The 16065-nt window shown below is 52.7% G+C and overlaps 1 protein-coding gene across 1 annotated transcript in view; it reads right to left on the bottom strand.

Annotated features, from left to right (window-relative positions):
• Positions 1-10996: 10996 nt before the first annotated feature.
• gnb1l (guanine nucleotide binding protein (G protein), beta polypeptide 1-like) overlaps positions 10997-16065 on the bottom strand; it is a 53270-nt gene continuing 48201 nt past the window's right edge. Inside the window, exon 6 of the mRNA XM_084308120.1 lies at positions 10997-12503. Coding sequence (XP_084164246.1) covers positions 12225-12503 — 279 coding nt within the window. The 3' untranslated portion in view covers positions 10997-12224. The remainder of the gene's footprint in view (positions 12504-16065) is intronic.

Here is a 16065-nt window from a genome sequence, read left to right as displayed (position 1 = left end):
TATAGTGTGTGTGTGTGTGTGTGTGTGTGTGTGTGTGAATGTATAGGTGCACCATGAGTTGGGTTTGTTTTTAGGTGCAGTTTTTACAGTTTTTTTAGACCAGTGGCGAGAAGATGTTATTTGGAGAATGATTGGTACAATGAAAAGGGATAGAATAATTGCAAGGAGTCGTATAGCCGGTTTCCTGTTCCTTTTGGTTATTTGCATCAGATGCTTTGCCTATCTCTCTCTCTCTCTCTCTCTCCCTCTCCCTCTCTCTCTGTGTGCTTGCGTGTGCCCGCGGCAATGTAAGCCAAACATTTGTTAGAAATCTTAACAGATCATTTGCATATTATATTGCTCTAACCATACTGTTGCCATACATAATTGCCATACTGTACTCTATAAAACGCGTATTGATTGCGTTGACAGGAGCTAAGAGCTCATATAGCCTTGCCAGTATAGCCTATAATTACGACAACCATGAAGGTCAGAAAATACCATATCCCCACATTTTATTTACAAACATCTAAAAAATTTAATATGAACTGAATAATTAATATTCTCATATTTAACATTTAATTGTGCTATTGATTTTGATTGAATTATAGTTGTGATAATCAAACTATATTAACCCTTTCACTGTCGCACTACCAAACGGTTAACCCTTTCACCGTCGGTTGTGTGATAGTAAAGGGTTAACCTGCTGTCGTGTGGCAGTGGAAGGGTTAACCTTCTGTGTATTGTCGCAGTGAAAGGGTTAACAGTTTGGTAGTGCGGCAGTGAACGGGTTAAACGGACACTATAGTTTTCCAGCAGAAAACGAGAACACCTTGTCACACACAAATAAGACGAAAACATGTACATATCCGCCCCAAAAGGATATCATTCCTCACATTTAATGGGACAGTTGTGTGTGTGTGGTATTTTTGGAACGTGAAAACCCCCATAGCCTGAACGATCTCTCCATTTGACGTCCTTTGAGCGGAATGCTTTGTTGTTGTCAAGGTTATAGTCTGATCTTTTTTTGGGGCGAAAAAAAGTATATGCTTTAGGATTGAATTGTGACTGTCACTGGGGGAACACAAGGAAGTGTATCCTAATGATTCATTTCATTTATGTATTCTTTTCTGTAGTGAGTTCCGAGGTGTAAAGGATGTCGCATGCATGCGCCTGACCTCTGACTGTTAATGACTTGTAAAGACGTCAAAGGTTAAATAATGTTTCCACATATCAAAGGAAAGCTAATTGATTGTATAATTTTTGTTTTAAGTACCAACAACAGTCGGAGCATGAACAGATGTGCCATTCACGACCATCTCTTCTTTAGTCTAAAATTGCTATAATAACTACTATATAGCTCAAAAGTCATCACCCATGATGAATGCTAAAATGTTCAACATCGAATGCAATCAATTCGATGTTGAAAAATAAGAACCTATAGGCTGATATAATGATATATGCCTACACCTCACAAATGTATGCGGGCTGCCCCGTCCCTATAGTTTTCAAAAAACAGTTCTGGAAAAATGAGAAAAAACACACACAAAAACATTAAAACGTCTTTAACTTCTCACAAAAACTACTATTATTTCCACATACTATTAATTTAAATAGAGGGGAGCCTTAATTGGGCACATAGCCTAATTAGATGGAAAATATGTTTTGAATATAATAAATCAGGCTAAAAAATAATTCAAAAGGCTGTATTGATCGCCTGAAATGTGCACGATTATTAGCCTATATACCAAAATGTATAGGCGAGTTTAGTAATTTGATAAATACACATTTTCCATTCCAATATTTTTTTAGTTCCTGTGCGACCTCGGCAGGAAGCATCAGTGTAGAGGTTTGAAAGTCCCTTCGCGTGCTGAGCTGAGGCCCGGGGCCCGGCTGGAGGTAACGAGGGCCCCGTCAGGAAGGCGAGGACACCGAGAGACCCGGGACTCTTCCGTCAGGAGGACGAGCCAGCTGTGTTTATCCTCCCTTGATGTGGGGTCGGTGGTCGCCAGACCTGTGCCCCTACCCCGACACGGGGGCCAGCAGGTGAGGGAAAGCGCCATGGCCATATAGATATAACGACTTACCGCTTTGACACAAAGTTAAATCACAGTAAGTATATTACCAATGTGGCCGCTGACAAAATAGCCTGCTATAGGTTACAGTTTCACTATGAATTGAAAATGGGGGACCCTGATGTAAACAAGACAAACGTCTTTTCTCTGGTCTGCATCCCCTTAACAATTGTATTGACCTGTACTGTAATGTATATCCATTCTGCAATCTGTTAAATAAAGTTTTCATTCATTCATTCATTCATTCATTCATTCATTCATTCATTCATTCATTCACAGATAGTTAGGTCGAAGGCCTATAGATTATTTAGGATATAGGCCTATATAGGCTGCATTTATTAATGTGACTTTGTTACTGCTGGCTCAGTTTCCCGATGAAGCGTTTTAACGTATTGAATTAAAACAATATACATTATAATTAAACCACGGTTGCATATTAATGTACGTATCATTTTAAGTATGTATAAATATAGCCACTTCTCCAAATTGACATGTCAAAGAAATTACGCCTGCTAGAGGAATCATACGGTATTGCAGTTCAATATAGAACCATACAATTCCAACATGTGGTCGTGTGGGGGTAACGTAACCCATTATTTACGTTACTTAAAAAAAAAAAAAAAAAATGTCTAGCATGTTTTCAATAGGCCTTCGAATAAGAAGAGAACGCACCGTATCGATCACTGGGTTTTCACGCAGATGAAAAGGCCCAAAAACCCCCTGAAAAGGCACACAGTCAAAATCGCTGAATGTTGAACACCCACAGATGTCTTCAGCCCTAAATAGCAGACAGGGTTGCCAAAGGCTCGCCGGTGAAGTATGAGGAGTATAGGAGGAGGATGAATGATAATGCAAAACCCCAGAGGCATCATTTGACACCCATGCATCTGGAACATCTGTTGTGACAGGCCCATCAGGTTTGTTTTACCTTGGTGTTGCAGCTCCTCCCAAGCCTGCTTGGCATATCTGGGCACAGTCTGTACCTGCATCATGTGCCACTGCTGGGGGGGGGGGGGGGGGGCAGTCTGTACCTGCATCATGTGCCACTGCTGGGGGGGGGCAGTCTGTACCTGCATCATGTGCCACTGCTGGGGGGGAGGGGGGGGGCAGTCTGTACCTGCATCATGTGCCACTGCTGGGGGGGGGGGCAGTCTGTACCTGCATCATGTGTTACTGCTGGGGGGGGGGCAGTCTGTACCTGCATCATGTGCCACTGCTGGGGGGGGGGGGCAGTCTGTACCTGCATCATGTGCCACTGCTGGGGGGGGGGGGCAGTCTGTACCTGCATCATGTGCCACTGCTGGGGGGGGGGGCAGTCTGTACCTGCATCATGTGCCACTGCTGGGGGGGGGGGCAGTCTGTACCTGCATCATGTGCCACTGCTGGGGGGGGGGGGGCAGTCTGTACCTGCATCATGTGCCACTGCTGGGGGGGGGGGGCAGTCTGTACCTGCATCATGTGCCACTGCTGGGGGGGGGCAGTCTGTACCTGCATCATGTGCCACTGCTGGGGGGGGGGGGGGGCAGTCTGTACCTGCATCATGTGTTACTGCTGGGGGGGGGGGCAGTCTGTACCTGCATCATGTGCCACTGCTGGGGGGGGGGGCAGTCTGTACCTGCATCATGTGCCACTGCTGGGGGGGGGCAGTCTGTACCTGCATCATGTGTTACTGCTGGGGGGGGGGGCAGTCTGTACCTGCATCATGTGCCACTGCTGGGGGGCAGTCTGTACCTGCATCATGTGCCACTGCTGGGGGGGGGGGCAGTCTGTACCTGCATCATGTGTTACTGCTGGGGGGGGGGGGGGCAGTCTGTACCTGCATCATGTGCCACTGCTGGGGGGGGGGCAGTCTGTACCTGCATCATGTGCCACTGCTGGGGGGGGGGGGCAGTCTGTACCTGCATCATGTGTCACTGCTGGGGGGGGGGGGCAGTCTGTACCTGCATCATGTGTTACTGCTGGGGGGGGGGGGCAGTCTGTACCTGCATCATGTGTTACTGCTGGGGGGGGGGGGCAGTCTGTACCTGCATCATGTGTTACTGCTGGGGGGGGGGGGGCAGTCTGTACATGCATCATGTGTTACTGCTGGGGGGGGGCAGTCTGTACCTGCATCATGTGTTACTGCTGGGGGGGGGGCAGTCTGTACCTGCATCATGTGTTACTGCTGGGGGGGGGGGGCAGTCTGTACCTGCATCATGTGTTACTGCTGGGGGGGGGGGGCAGTCTGTACCTGCATCATGTGTTACTGCTGGGGGGGGGGGGGCAGTCTGTACCTGCATCATATGTGTTACTGCTGGGGGGGGGGCAGTCTGTACCTGCATCATGTGTTACTGCTGGGGGGGGGGGGGCAGTCTGTACCTGCATCATGTGCCACTGCTGGGGGGGGGCAGTCTGTACCTGCATCATGTGTTACTGCTGGGGGGGGGGCAGTCTGTACCTGCATCATGTGCCACTGCTGGGGGGGGGGGGGCAGTCTGTACCTGCATCATGTGTTACTGCTGGGGGGGGGGGCAGTCTGTACCTGCATCATGTGTTACTGCTGGGGGGGGGGGCAGTCTGTACCTGCATCATGTGTTACTGCTGGGGGGGGGGGCAGTCTGTACCTGCATCATGTGTTACTGCTGGGGGGGGGGGGCAGTCTGTACCTGCATCATGTGTTACTGCTGGGGGGGGGGGGCAGTCTGTACCTGCATCATGTGTTACTGCTGGGGGGGGGGGGGGCAGTCTGTACCTGCATCATGTGTTACTGCTGGGGGGGGGGGGCAGTCTGTACCTGCATCATGTGTTACTGCTGGGGGGGGGGGGGGGGCAGTCTGTACCTGCATCATGTGTTACTGCTGGGGGGGGGCAGTCTGTACCTGCATCATGTGTTACTGCTGGGGGGGGGCAGTCTGTACCTGCATCATGTGCCACTGCTGGGGGGGGGCAGTCTGTACCTGCATCATGTGTTACTGCTGGGGGGGGGGGCAGTCTGTACCTGCATCATGTGCCACTGCTGGGGGGGGGGGGGGCAGTCTGTACCTGCATCATGTGTTACTGCTGGGGGGGGGGGGCAGTCTGTACCTGCATCATGTGTTACTGCTGGGGGGGGGGGGCAGTCTGTACCTGCATCATGTGTTACTGCTGGGGGGGGGGGGCAGTCTGTACCTGCATCATGTGTTACTGCTGGGGGGGGGGGGGGGGGCAGTCTGTAACTGCATCATGTGCCACTGCTGGGGGGGGGCAGTCTGTACCTGCATCATGTGTTACTGCTGGGGGGGGGCAGTCTGTAACTGCATCATGTGTTACTGCTGGGGGGGGGCAGTCTGTACCTGCATCATGTGTTACTGCTGGGGGGGGGGGGGCAGTCTGTACCTGCATCATGTGTTACTGCTGGGGGGGGGCAGTCTGTACCTGCATCATGTGTTACTGCTGGGGGGGGGGCAGTCTGTACCTGCATCATGTGTTACTGCTGGGGGGGGGCAGTCTGTACCTGCATCATGTGTTACTGCTGGGGGGGGGGGCAGTCTGTACCTGCATCATGTGTTACTGCTGGGGGGGGGCAGTCTGTACCTGCATCATGTGTTACTGCTGGGGGGGGGGGTGCAGTCTGTACCTGCATCATGTGTTACTGCTGGGGGGGGGGGGCAGTCTGTACCTGCATCATGTGTTACTGCTGGGGGGGGGGGGGGCAGTCTGTACCTGCATCATGTGTTACTGCTGGGGGGGGGGGCAGTCTGTACCTGCATCATGTGTTACTGCTGGGGGGGGGGGGCAGTCTGTACCTGCATCATGTGTTACTGCTGGGGGGGGGCAGTCTGTACCTGCATCATGTGTTACTGCTGGGGGGGGGGCAGTCTGTACCTGCATCGTGTGTCACTGCTGGGGGGGGGGGGCAGTCTGTACCTGCATCATGTGTTACTGCTGGGGGGGGGGGGCAGTCTGTACCTGCATCGTGTGTCACTGCTGGGGGGGGGGGGGGCAGTCTGTACCTGCATCATGTGTTACTGCTGGGGGGGGGGGGCAGTCTGTACCTGCATCATGTGTTACTGCTGGGGGGGGGGGGGGGCAGTCTGTACCTGCATCATGTGTTACTGCTGGGGGGGGGGGCAGTCTGTACCTGCATCGTGTGTCACTGCTGGGGGGGGGGGGCAGTCTGTACCTGCATCATGTGTTACTGCTGGGGGGGGGGGGGCAGTCTGTACCTGCATCATGTGTTACTGCTGGGGGGGGGGGCAGTCTGTACCTGCATCATGTGTTACTGCTGGGGGGGGGGGCAGTCTGTACCTGCATCATGTGTTACTGCTGGGGGGGGGGGGCAGTCTGTACCTGCATCATGTGTTACTGCTGGGGGGGGGGGCAGTCTGTACCTGCATCATGTGTTACTGCTGGGGGGGGGCAGTCTGTACCTGCATCATGTGTTACTGCTGGGGGGGGGGGGCAGTCTGTACCTGCATCATGTGTTACTGCTGGGGGGGGGGGGGCAGTCTGTACCTGCATCATGTGTTACTGCTGGGGGGGGGGCAGTCTGTACCTGCATCATGTGTTACTGCTGGGGGGGGGGGCAGTCTGTACCTGCATCATGTGTTACTGCTGGGGGGGGGGCAGTCTGTACCTGCATCATGTGTTACTGCTGGGGGGGGGGGGCAGTCTGTACCTGCATCATGTGTTACTGCTGGGGGGGGGGCAGTCTGTACCTGCATCATGTGTTACTGCTGGGGGGGGGGGGGCAGTCTGTACCTGCATCATGTGTTACTGCTGGGGGGGGGGCAGTCTGTACCTGCATCATGTGTCACTGCTGGGGGGGGGGCAGTCTGTACCTGCATCATGTGTTACTGCTGGGGGGGGGGGGGGCAGTCTGTACATGCATCATGTGTTACTGCTGGGGGGGGGGGGGGCAGTCTGTACCTGCATCATGTGTTACTGCTGGGGGGGGGGGGGGGCAGTCTGTACCTGCATCATGTGTTACTGCTGGGGGGGGGGGGGCAGTCTGTACCTGCATCATGTGTCACTGCTGGGGGGGGGGCAGTCTGTACCTGCATCATGTGTTACTGCTGGGGGGGGGGGGCAGTCTGTACCTGCATCATGTGTTACTGCTGGGGGGGGGCAGTCTGTACCTGCATCATGTGTTACTGCTGGGGGGGGGGGCAGTCTGTACCTGCATCATGTGTTACTGCTGGGGGGGGGGCAGTCTGTACCTGCATCATGTGTTACTGCTGGGGGGGGGCAGTCTGTACCTGCATCATGTGTTACTGCTGGGGGGGGGGGGCAGTCTGTACCTGCATCATGTGTTACTGCTGGGGGGGGGGGGGCAGTCTGTACCTGCATCATGTGTTACTGCTGGGGGGGGGGGGCAGTCTGTACCTGCATCATGTGTTACTGCTGGGGGGGGGGGGGGCAGTCTGTACCTGCATCATGTGTTACTGCTGGGGGGGGGGGGGCAGTCTGTACCTGCATCATGTGTTACTGCTGGGGGGGGGGGCAGTCTGTACCTGCATCATGTGTTACTGCTGGGGGGGGGGGGGGGGGCAGTCTGTACCTGCATCATGTGTTACTGCTGGGGGGGGGGGCAGTCTGTACCTGCATCATGTGTTACTGCTGGGGGGGGGGCAGTCTGTACATGCATCATGTGTTACTGCTGGGGGGGGGGGCAGTCTGTACCTGCATCATGTGTCACTGCTGGGGGGGGGGGGGCAGTCTGTACCTGCATCATGTGTTACTGCTGGGGGGGGCAGTCTGTACCTGCATCATGTGTTACTGCTGGGGGGGGGGCAGTCTGTACCTGCATCATGTGTTACTGCTGGGGGGGGGGGCAGTCTGTACCTGCATCATGTGCCACTGCTGGGGGGGGGGGCAGTCTGTACCTGCATCATGTGCCACTGCTGGGGGGGGGGGCAGTCTGTACCTGCATCATGTGCCACTGCTGGGGGGGGGGGGCAGTCTGTACCTGCATCATGTGTTACTGCTGGGGGGGGGGGCAGTCTGTACCTGCATCATGTGCCACTGCTGGGGGGGGGGGGGCAGTCTGTACCTGCATCATGTGCCACTGCTGGGGGGGGGGGGCAGTCTGTACCTGCATCATGTGTTACTGCTGGGGGGGGGGGGCAGTCTGTACCTGCATCATGTGTTACTGCTGGGGGGGGGGCAGTCTGTACCTGCATCATGTGTTACTGCTGGGGGGGGGGCAGTCTGTACCTGCATCATGTGCCACTGCTGGGGGGGGGGGGGCAGTCTGTACCTGCATCATGTACCACTGCTGGGGGGGGGGGCAGTCTGTACCTGCATCATGTGTTACTGCTGGGGGGGGGGGGGCAGTCTGTACCTGCATCATGTGTTACTGCTGGGGGCAGTCTGTACCTGCATCATGTGTTACTGCTGGGGGGGGGGGGCAGTCTGTACCTGCATCATGTGTTACTGCTGGGGGGGGGGGGCAGTCTGTACCTGCATCATGTGTTACTGCTGGGGGGGGGGGGGGCAGTCTGTACCTGCATCATGTGTTACTGCTGGGGGGGGGGCAGTCTGTACCTGCATCATGTGTTACTGCTGGGGGGGGGGGGCAGTCTGTACCTGCATCATGTGTTACTGCTGGGGGGGGGGGCAGTCTGTACCTGCATCATGTGTTACTGCTGGGGGGGGGGGGCAGTCTGTACCTGCATCATGTGTTACTGCTGGGGGGGGGGGCAGTCTGTACCTGCATCATGTGTTACTGCTGGGGGGGGGGGGCAGTCTGTACCTGCATCATGTGTTACTGCTGGGGGGGGGGGCAGTCTGTACCTGCATCATGTGTTACTGCTGGGGGGGGGGGCAGTCTGTACCTGCATCATGTGCCACTGCTGGGGGGGGGGGGGGGGCAGTCTGTACCTGCATCATGTGTTACTGCTGGGGGGGGCAGTCTGTACCTGCATCATGTGTTACTGCTGGGGGGGGGGGCAGTCTGTACCTGCATCATGTGTTACTGCTGGGGGGGGGGGCAGTCTGTACCTGCATCATGTGTTACTGCTGGGGGGGGGGCAGTCTGTACCTGCATCATGTGTTACTGCTGGGGGGGGGGGGCAGTCTGTACCTGCATCATGTGTTACTGCTGGGGGGGGGGGCAGTCTGTACCTGCATCATGTGCCACTGCTGGGGGGGGGGGCAGTCTGTACCTGCATCATGTGCCACTGCTGGGGGGGGGGGCAGTCTGTACCTGCATCATGTGTTACTGCTGGGGGGGGCAGTCTGTACCTGCATCATGTGCCACTGCTGGGGGGGGGGGGCAGTCTGTACCTGCATCATGTGCCACTGCTGGGGGGGGGGGCAGTCTGTACCTGCATCATGTGTTACTGCTGGGGGGGGGGGGGCAGTCTGTACCTGCATCATGTGTTACTGCTGGGGGGGGGGCAGTCTGTACCTGCATCATGTGTTACTGCTGGGGGGGGGGGGCAGTCTGTACCTGCATCATGTGTCACTGCTGGGGGGGGGGGGGCAGTCGATCAAACCATTGTCAGCCATATGTGAAAATCCCACGGGGGACACACGACCCCCCATCCTGAAAAAATATTATACCCCCCCCCCTCCCCCCAATATATCACTGTAAACATAACTATGTAATTTAAATTACAGTCGTGAAAAACAAGCGGCAGGTAGAATCTGCCGGGGAGCCGTCCCCTAAATAACACGGCGCATGGCTCACATTTGCCCTCCCGCTTTTTTCGCTAAACCAAACGGTTTATGTTGCGCTTGCCATCGCCGACGGACATTTTATGAATATAAAATACATGTATAATCGCCAGAGGGTGAGCCGCGATGCATTCATATTATAGCAAATCGGTAGAATAAATACAAACTATACTTGACCGTGATGAGGCAAAGCCCGGCGCGCTTGCAATTTGACAGAATACGCTTATTTTCTTACGATCATTCTTTGTAGTCATTTATGTTTTATAAACAATTTAGTCACCACCTAGTAATCCAATCCTCCGTGAATACACTCGGGGTGATTTAGGCCCCGCAGTGTGACGGCATCATTTACACAGTCAGGCACATGATATAGCTCACACAGGCAAGCAGGAGCATGCACACATACACTCACTATCACACACACCCACACACATATATATATATATATATATATATATATATATACACACTTACATACACACACGACTGAACAAGGATTATGTCCAAGCACAAAGCCAAGTTGACCCCTGCCCTGTGAGGCCGCGGAGGACACACGCTAGGTGATAACTGAGGCACGGGGGCCATTGTGCTGCTCGCTCTGTAGTGGAGGTCCTCCTCCATTATTGACTTCCTAAATGATCCATTATGAAGTGATTTACGAGGTCTCCTTATAGGCTAGCAGCTAGCTGTCTGCTCCATTCAGCCACACATCTGCACCTATGGACTGGGCCGTTTGATTTATCAGAGAATGGACGGAAGTTGGCCCACGCCACCTCTGGTGTTTGTTCAAAGTCTACAGGAGAAGTAGGAAGCTATTATAAATGCAAGGTGTCACCAGCCGGGGTCAGGGACAAAGGTGTAGGGAGCTCCGAGGGAGACAAGGACAGAGCATATGGCAAAGGCAGTTCATCTAATGAACAACCTCGTCTTTCCTCCGCGGCGCAGACGGCCTGCAGCTATTACACGGCGAGTCCGGCTCTTTGATTCCTCGGGCCCTTCCTGTAGGAGCATGATGAGCTCCTGGAGCCGGGGTCGTCCCAGGAGACGGAGGCTTTATGGAGCAGAACGTCTGGGCTCTGTTTGAGGTCCCGGTCTGGACATACCAGCTCCCATCCACCACTCACACAGATATTATTAGAGACAGGCGGCAACAGCACTCAAGAGAAAAACAGACCCTTGGGCTTTAAATGACAAATATATATATATATATAATACTTTTATTTTTATACAGAGTGCTGTATTTAGCATTATGCATTATTAGAAATGCATGTCGTAATTATTGAATAATGGTTGTTAAAAAAAAACATTGGTATCAATGTAGAACAATTGCAAAATATATGTTTTTAATTGTAACTCAAGTTATTAAATACTTACAATACACAATAAAATGCAGCCAAGTGTTTGTAAAAAAAAATATATAGAGATTTATTTGGCACGTTGATCTTTTCAACAAAAAGGCAACATAAGACAAAGTGTACCGTGTCGGCTGTGGAGGGCCAACGTGGAACACCAGCTCCACTGAAACCAACAGCTCCGTGTTCTTCGTGCCACTCCTCCTGTGATTAACCTTGTTTGACAAATGCAGCTCAGGTCAGAATGAAGGGCCCATGTTAAACTAAGGCCTGTTAAAATAACAACACTGGATTACACAGGTGCGACTTATATACCTCAAATTCAAGGCCACTGGAGCAAATCTCCTACCCGACAGGCCAACACAATAACATAGACACACAAAACACCAGGCTTTGGGCAACAATGGGAGGTAAAAGTTGACATCTGGTTAATTGATTCTTGACCAAAAAAAAAAACCTAAGATATGGCTGACTTGACGAAAGCTCTACAGACAAAAATGAAAATATGATGTATTACTGCAAGATATATTTTTATAGTCCATGGCGGGGAACAGGAATGCATTCTTTCCAAGCCGGGTCCCAGTTAGGCCTGCCTCCTCTGTCCATTAATCAGATGGTTTAGACCAGACTTTGTTGGTCGATTCGTTGTTTTTTTTATGCTTTTTTACATGCTGAAATAGTTGTCGACTGAAAAATTATGACTAGAGGCTGATGTCTCATTGTATATCAACTAGACTGAGGCTGATGTTTCATTGTATATCAACTAGAGGCTGATGTTTCATTGTATATCAACTAGAGGCTGATGTTTCATTGTATATCAACTAGAGGCTGATGTTTCATTGTATATCAACTAGAGGCTGATGTTTCATTGTATATCAACTAGAGGCTGATGTTTCATTGTATATTATTGACTAGAGGCTGATGTTTCATTGTATATCAACTAGAGGCTGATGTTTCATTGTATATTATCAACTAGAGGCTGATGTTTCATTCTATATCGACTAGAGGCTGATGTTTCATTGTATATCAACTAGAGGCTGATGTTTCATTGTATATTATTGACTAGAGGCCGATGTCTCGTTGTATATTATCAACTAGAGGCTGGTGTCTCGTTGTACATCAACTAGAGGCTGATGTCTCGTTGTATATTATCAACTAGAGGCTGATGTTTCATTGTATATCAACTAGAGGCTGGTGTCTCGTTGTATATGGACCAGAGGCTGATGCGCTGGTCCTTGGAGCCCGCAGCCAGGAGCCTGTGCCTGGGGTCCTGGTGGTCGGAGAAGGCCACGCTGAGCACCATGTCGGTGTGGTGCTGGAGCACCGCCAGGGGCCGTAGCTTCTTCCAGCCGAACACGCGCACGCGGTGGTCCCAGCCCGCCGACGCCAGGAGCTTGCCGTCCCTCCGGAGGGACAGCTGGGACACCCCCGGGTTGACCAGAGCCACCGGGTCCTGGACCTAAAGAACCGCACGGGACCAGACAGAGAGTTGGGATGAGGGTCGAAAAAGGATAGAGGTCAAGGGCATGCATCAAGGCTAACACAGGCATGCAGAGAAATATGCACACACACACACACACACACACACACACACACACACACACACACACACACACACACACACACACACACACACACACACACACACACACACACACACACACACACACACACACACACACACACACACACACACACACACACACACACACACACACACACACACACACACACACACACACACACACACACACAGCTATCAATGTGCGTATAAATAGTACCATTTAGTAAAAACCTACTATTGCTGAGACGGTTATGCAAGGGCCTACAAAATTCCAGCACAACAAAACATTACGATTATGCGGTTTCTTCATGATCATTTCCAGCAAAAAATCCATTCCTAAAAAGAATCAAAATGCACCTATTGCACAACTAGGGCAGAGGAAAACAATTACAGAATGAGCCAATTAGGTCAGCGAGTTACTTCATCATTGCCGTCTCTAAGGAAAGCGTGCCCAACACAAACAAGCAGCGAGAGAGAGACTATCAGCTGATCTGACGATTGAGGTCCAAGTGGAGGGGCTGGATGCCTGTTGAACCTGGCCGAGACGACTCCAGAGACTCCATCATCGGCCATAAAACATTACGGCACGAGGGCTGCGAGCAAATCTCTCGCCGTCCCACTATTTGGTTTGGAGTTAGCGGGAGCATTCTGGAGGCGCAACGGGCTTGAGTTACCTTTGTCACGTTTGCGCGAGAAAGAGAGAGAGAGAGACCGTCTCGCTGAAATCCTTGTTTGCAGAGGCGTTTGTTGCTTTAAGCACCTCAGATGAATTACATTGGCACTGAAAGGTCCGGTCAGCGGGAGAAGAGACCCAGTAAATACGCCACTGTAACGGCTGCCTGCTAAAGATTAGCCACAGCTCCCACTCCTTGTGATCTACGTTGTCTGTCTGTCCCTAGGAACTATATCCATCTCTGTAAAAGGGGCAACATTGTGACATATTATAACGAATGTCCCATTAAGATCGCTATCTGAGGGCCCTTGCTACGGCGCACATTCCTGGGGAGCGAACGTGCTCTTCCTTTCGGGCCAGGGATCTGCGCCTGTGTCCAGGGCGGGCATGGTCGGGGATGGGAACATCTGGCTCTCGGAGCCGAAATCAAACTGGACAGCGTAAAATCGACTTCATAAGCGGTGTCCGGGGAGACGAATGGCCTTGTGCGGAGGGAGGAGACGCCGGAGAATTTATCTGCGTGCTCCTGTTCCGGCCTGGAAGCGTCCGCGGGGCTCTGCATGTGGAAGATATAAGCCAGGTACTCCCCGGCCCGAGTGGATAAGGTGGAATGCAAACAGGAGAGAGAGAGAGAGAGAGAGAGAGAGAGAGAGAGAGACCACTGGGGGAGGAGGGTGTCATTGATCAAAACGGAGCGGAGGAGAAATCTAAAAATAAGAACAGGCGGCGTTTCGGATAATGTTTAATTTCTTTTTTTATGACTGGAATTTAAAACCCCGTCATCGCCGGCGTCGATACTAGTGTGAAATGCGGTCGTCACGCCGTACCAGCGCCAGCTACAATGATACACACGACGCCGAAGGAGGGTGAAAGATGGATTGGTTGGAACCCCATTATTACCTCAAGGAGTTGGTATGCTTCCCAACGTCTGCCCCATCTGGTTTGCATTACAGGCCTGATAATGATGGGTTAAAGTGTCTATTTGTGTTTGTTTTGCTTCCCATAGTTTGTGTCAGGAAAAAGGCATTTATTTCATTAAGGGGTCAGTTTTCCGAGGGCGTAAGCGGCCCCCCGGTGATGTAGTAAAGTGTCACTCGGCATGGCGGGGCCCGGCTAATTGTTTTTACTTAAGAAACTTTCTCCCGATCTGAGAAAGCGGGGGGAAGACGAAGCAGTGAGAACGTGGCTGCAGGGCTGTCTCAGGGTATAGACCTCTGGACGGACGGTCCCGTCCCTCACGCACAGCCGACCCCACCAGGCACTTCCTGTATCCTGATCCACCAGCGGCGTCATCATCATTAGCCCGGGCTCAGTCCTTTAACCCTTTCACTGCCACACGGCAAAGGGTTAACCCTTTCACCGCCACACTACAGCAGGTAAACCGTCTGTAGTGTGATAGTAAAGGGTTAACCTTCTGTAGTGTGGTAGTGAAAGGGTTAATGAAATCCATTAGCTCCAACCTGGGACTCCTGGCCCTCTCTTCTCCCGACGCCACGTCTCCCTCGCGGCTCCCTCCCTCACTATCAAACCCTCATCAGAATCCGTCTTTGGGGCGGCGGCTGGGTAGCGCAGCGGACTAAGCGCCTGCCTACCACCGCAGAGACACTGGGATCGAATCCAGCTGTCAGCGGTGCCTCCGGCTTGGTCGGTCGTCCCTACTAACACAATTGGCAGTGTTAGCGGGTGGGAAGCCGGCGGGGTGTGTATCCTGGTCGTTGTAAACAGCGACTCCTACTGGTCGGTCGGGGCGCCTGCTCAGCGAGGAAGGGAACTGAGGGAAGTAGTGTGAGCCTCCCACGCATTACGCTCCCCCAGTGAGAGTCCTCGCTGTCAGGTGAAAAGAAGCGGCTGGCTGACTCCACATGTATCGGAGGGGACATGTGATAGTATCTATCAACCCTCCCTAGACCGGCAAGTGGGAGGCAAATGCGCGCAACGACCAGGAAGAGAGGGAAGGGAATTGGCATAACGACTAAATTGGGACGGGAGAAAAAAAATAATACAGAAAAGGTAGATAAAAAAAAAAAAAAATCCGTCTTTGGGCCCTCCCCCCCCCCCCCCCCCCCCATCGTTAATTTCTCTGCTCGAGCATTCCTCCCTGGCCTCTGTTCACAACACACACACACACACACACACACACACACACACACACACACACACACACACACACACACACACACACACACACACACACACACACACACACACACACACACACACACACACACACACACACACACACACACACACACACACACAGTAGTTAGACCCGCTTGTCTAAAGATGCCAGTGTTCTCAGCGGTCAGGTAGCGGCTCTGGGCTCGGTGCTCAAATACAAACTCACACTTTCAGATCCGCTTAATTCTTTTCTTCTTCAGCGACTCGCCGACGGAAAAGACGTTCAAAAGGTGCGCCACCCCCCCCCCCCCCCCCATCCTTGGCAGATCTCACTCAGGTCTCCCCCCCCCCCCCCCGTCTCGCCCTCCCTCCCTCTCTCTCCCTTGGCACCGATCTGAGAGTTTCACGCCAATGTATTGAAACATCCCGTCATCGTTCACTCACTCCAGCCTGTCGGAGGGTTTTCACAGGTATTCCCGACACACCCACGGCGGGTCCCTGAATCACGCTCCGCGCGGCGGCGGGGGTGGATTACAGCCTTTTGTCACCTGGCCTGTCGGAACCTGGCTCCCCGGCTGACAGGAGACGGGACGTGTCAGACGGGTGAGGAGTTCCATTTGGTGTTAAAAAAAAATACAAAAACGGGAGGGGAGGGGTGGGGGCAAA

Source organism: Notolepis coatsorum (genome assembly GCF_963971535.1).
Source record: "Notolepis coatsorum genome assembly, chromosome: 2".
Taxonomy (NCBI): domain Eukaryota; kingdom Metazoa; phylum Chordata; class Actinopteri; order Aulopiformes; family Paralepididae; genus Notolepis; species Notolepis coatsorum.
Note: the sequence above shows the minus strand (reverse complement) of the source record. Positions and strands in the feature narration are given on the sequence as shown.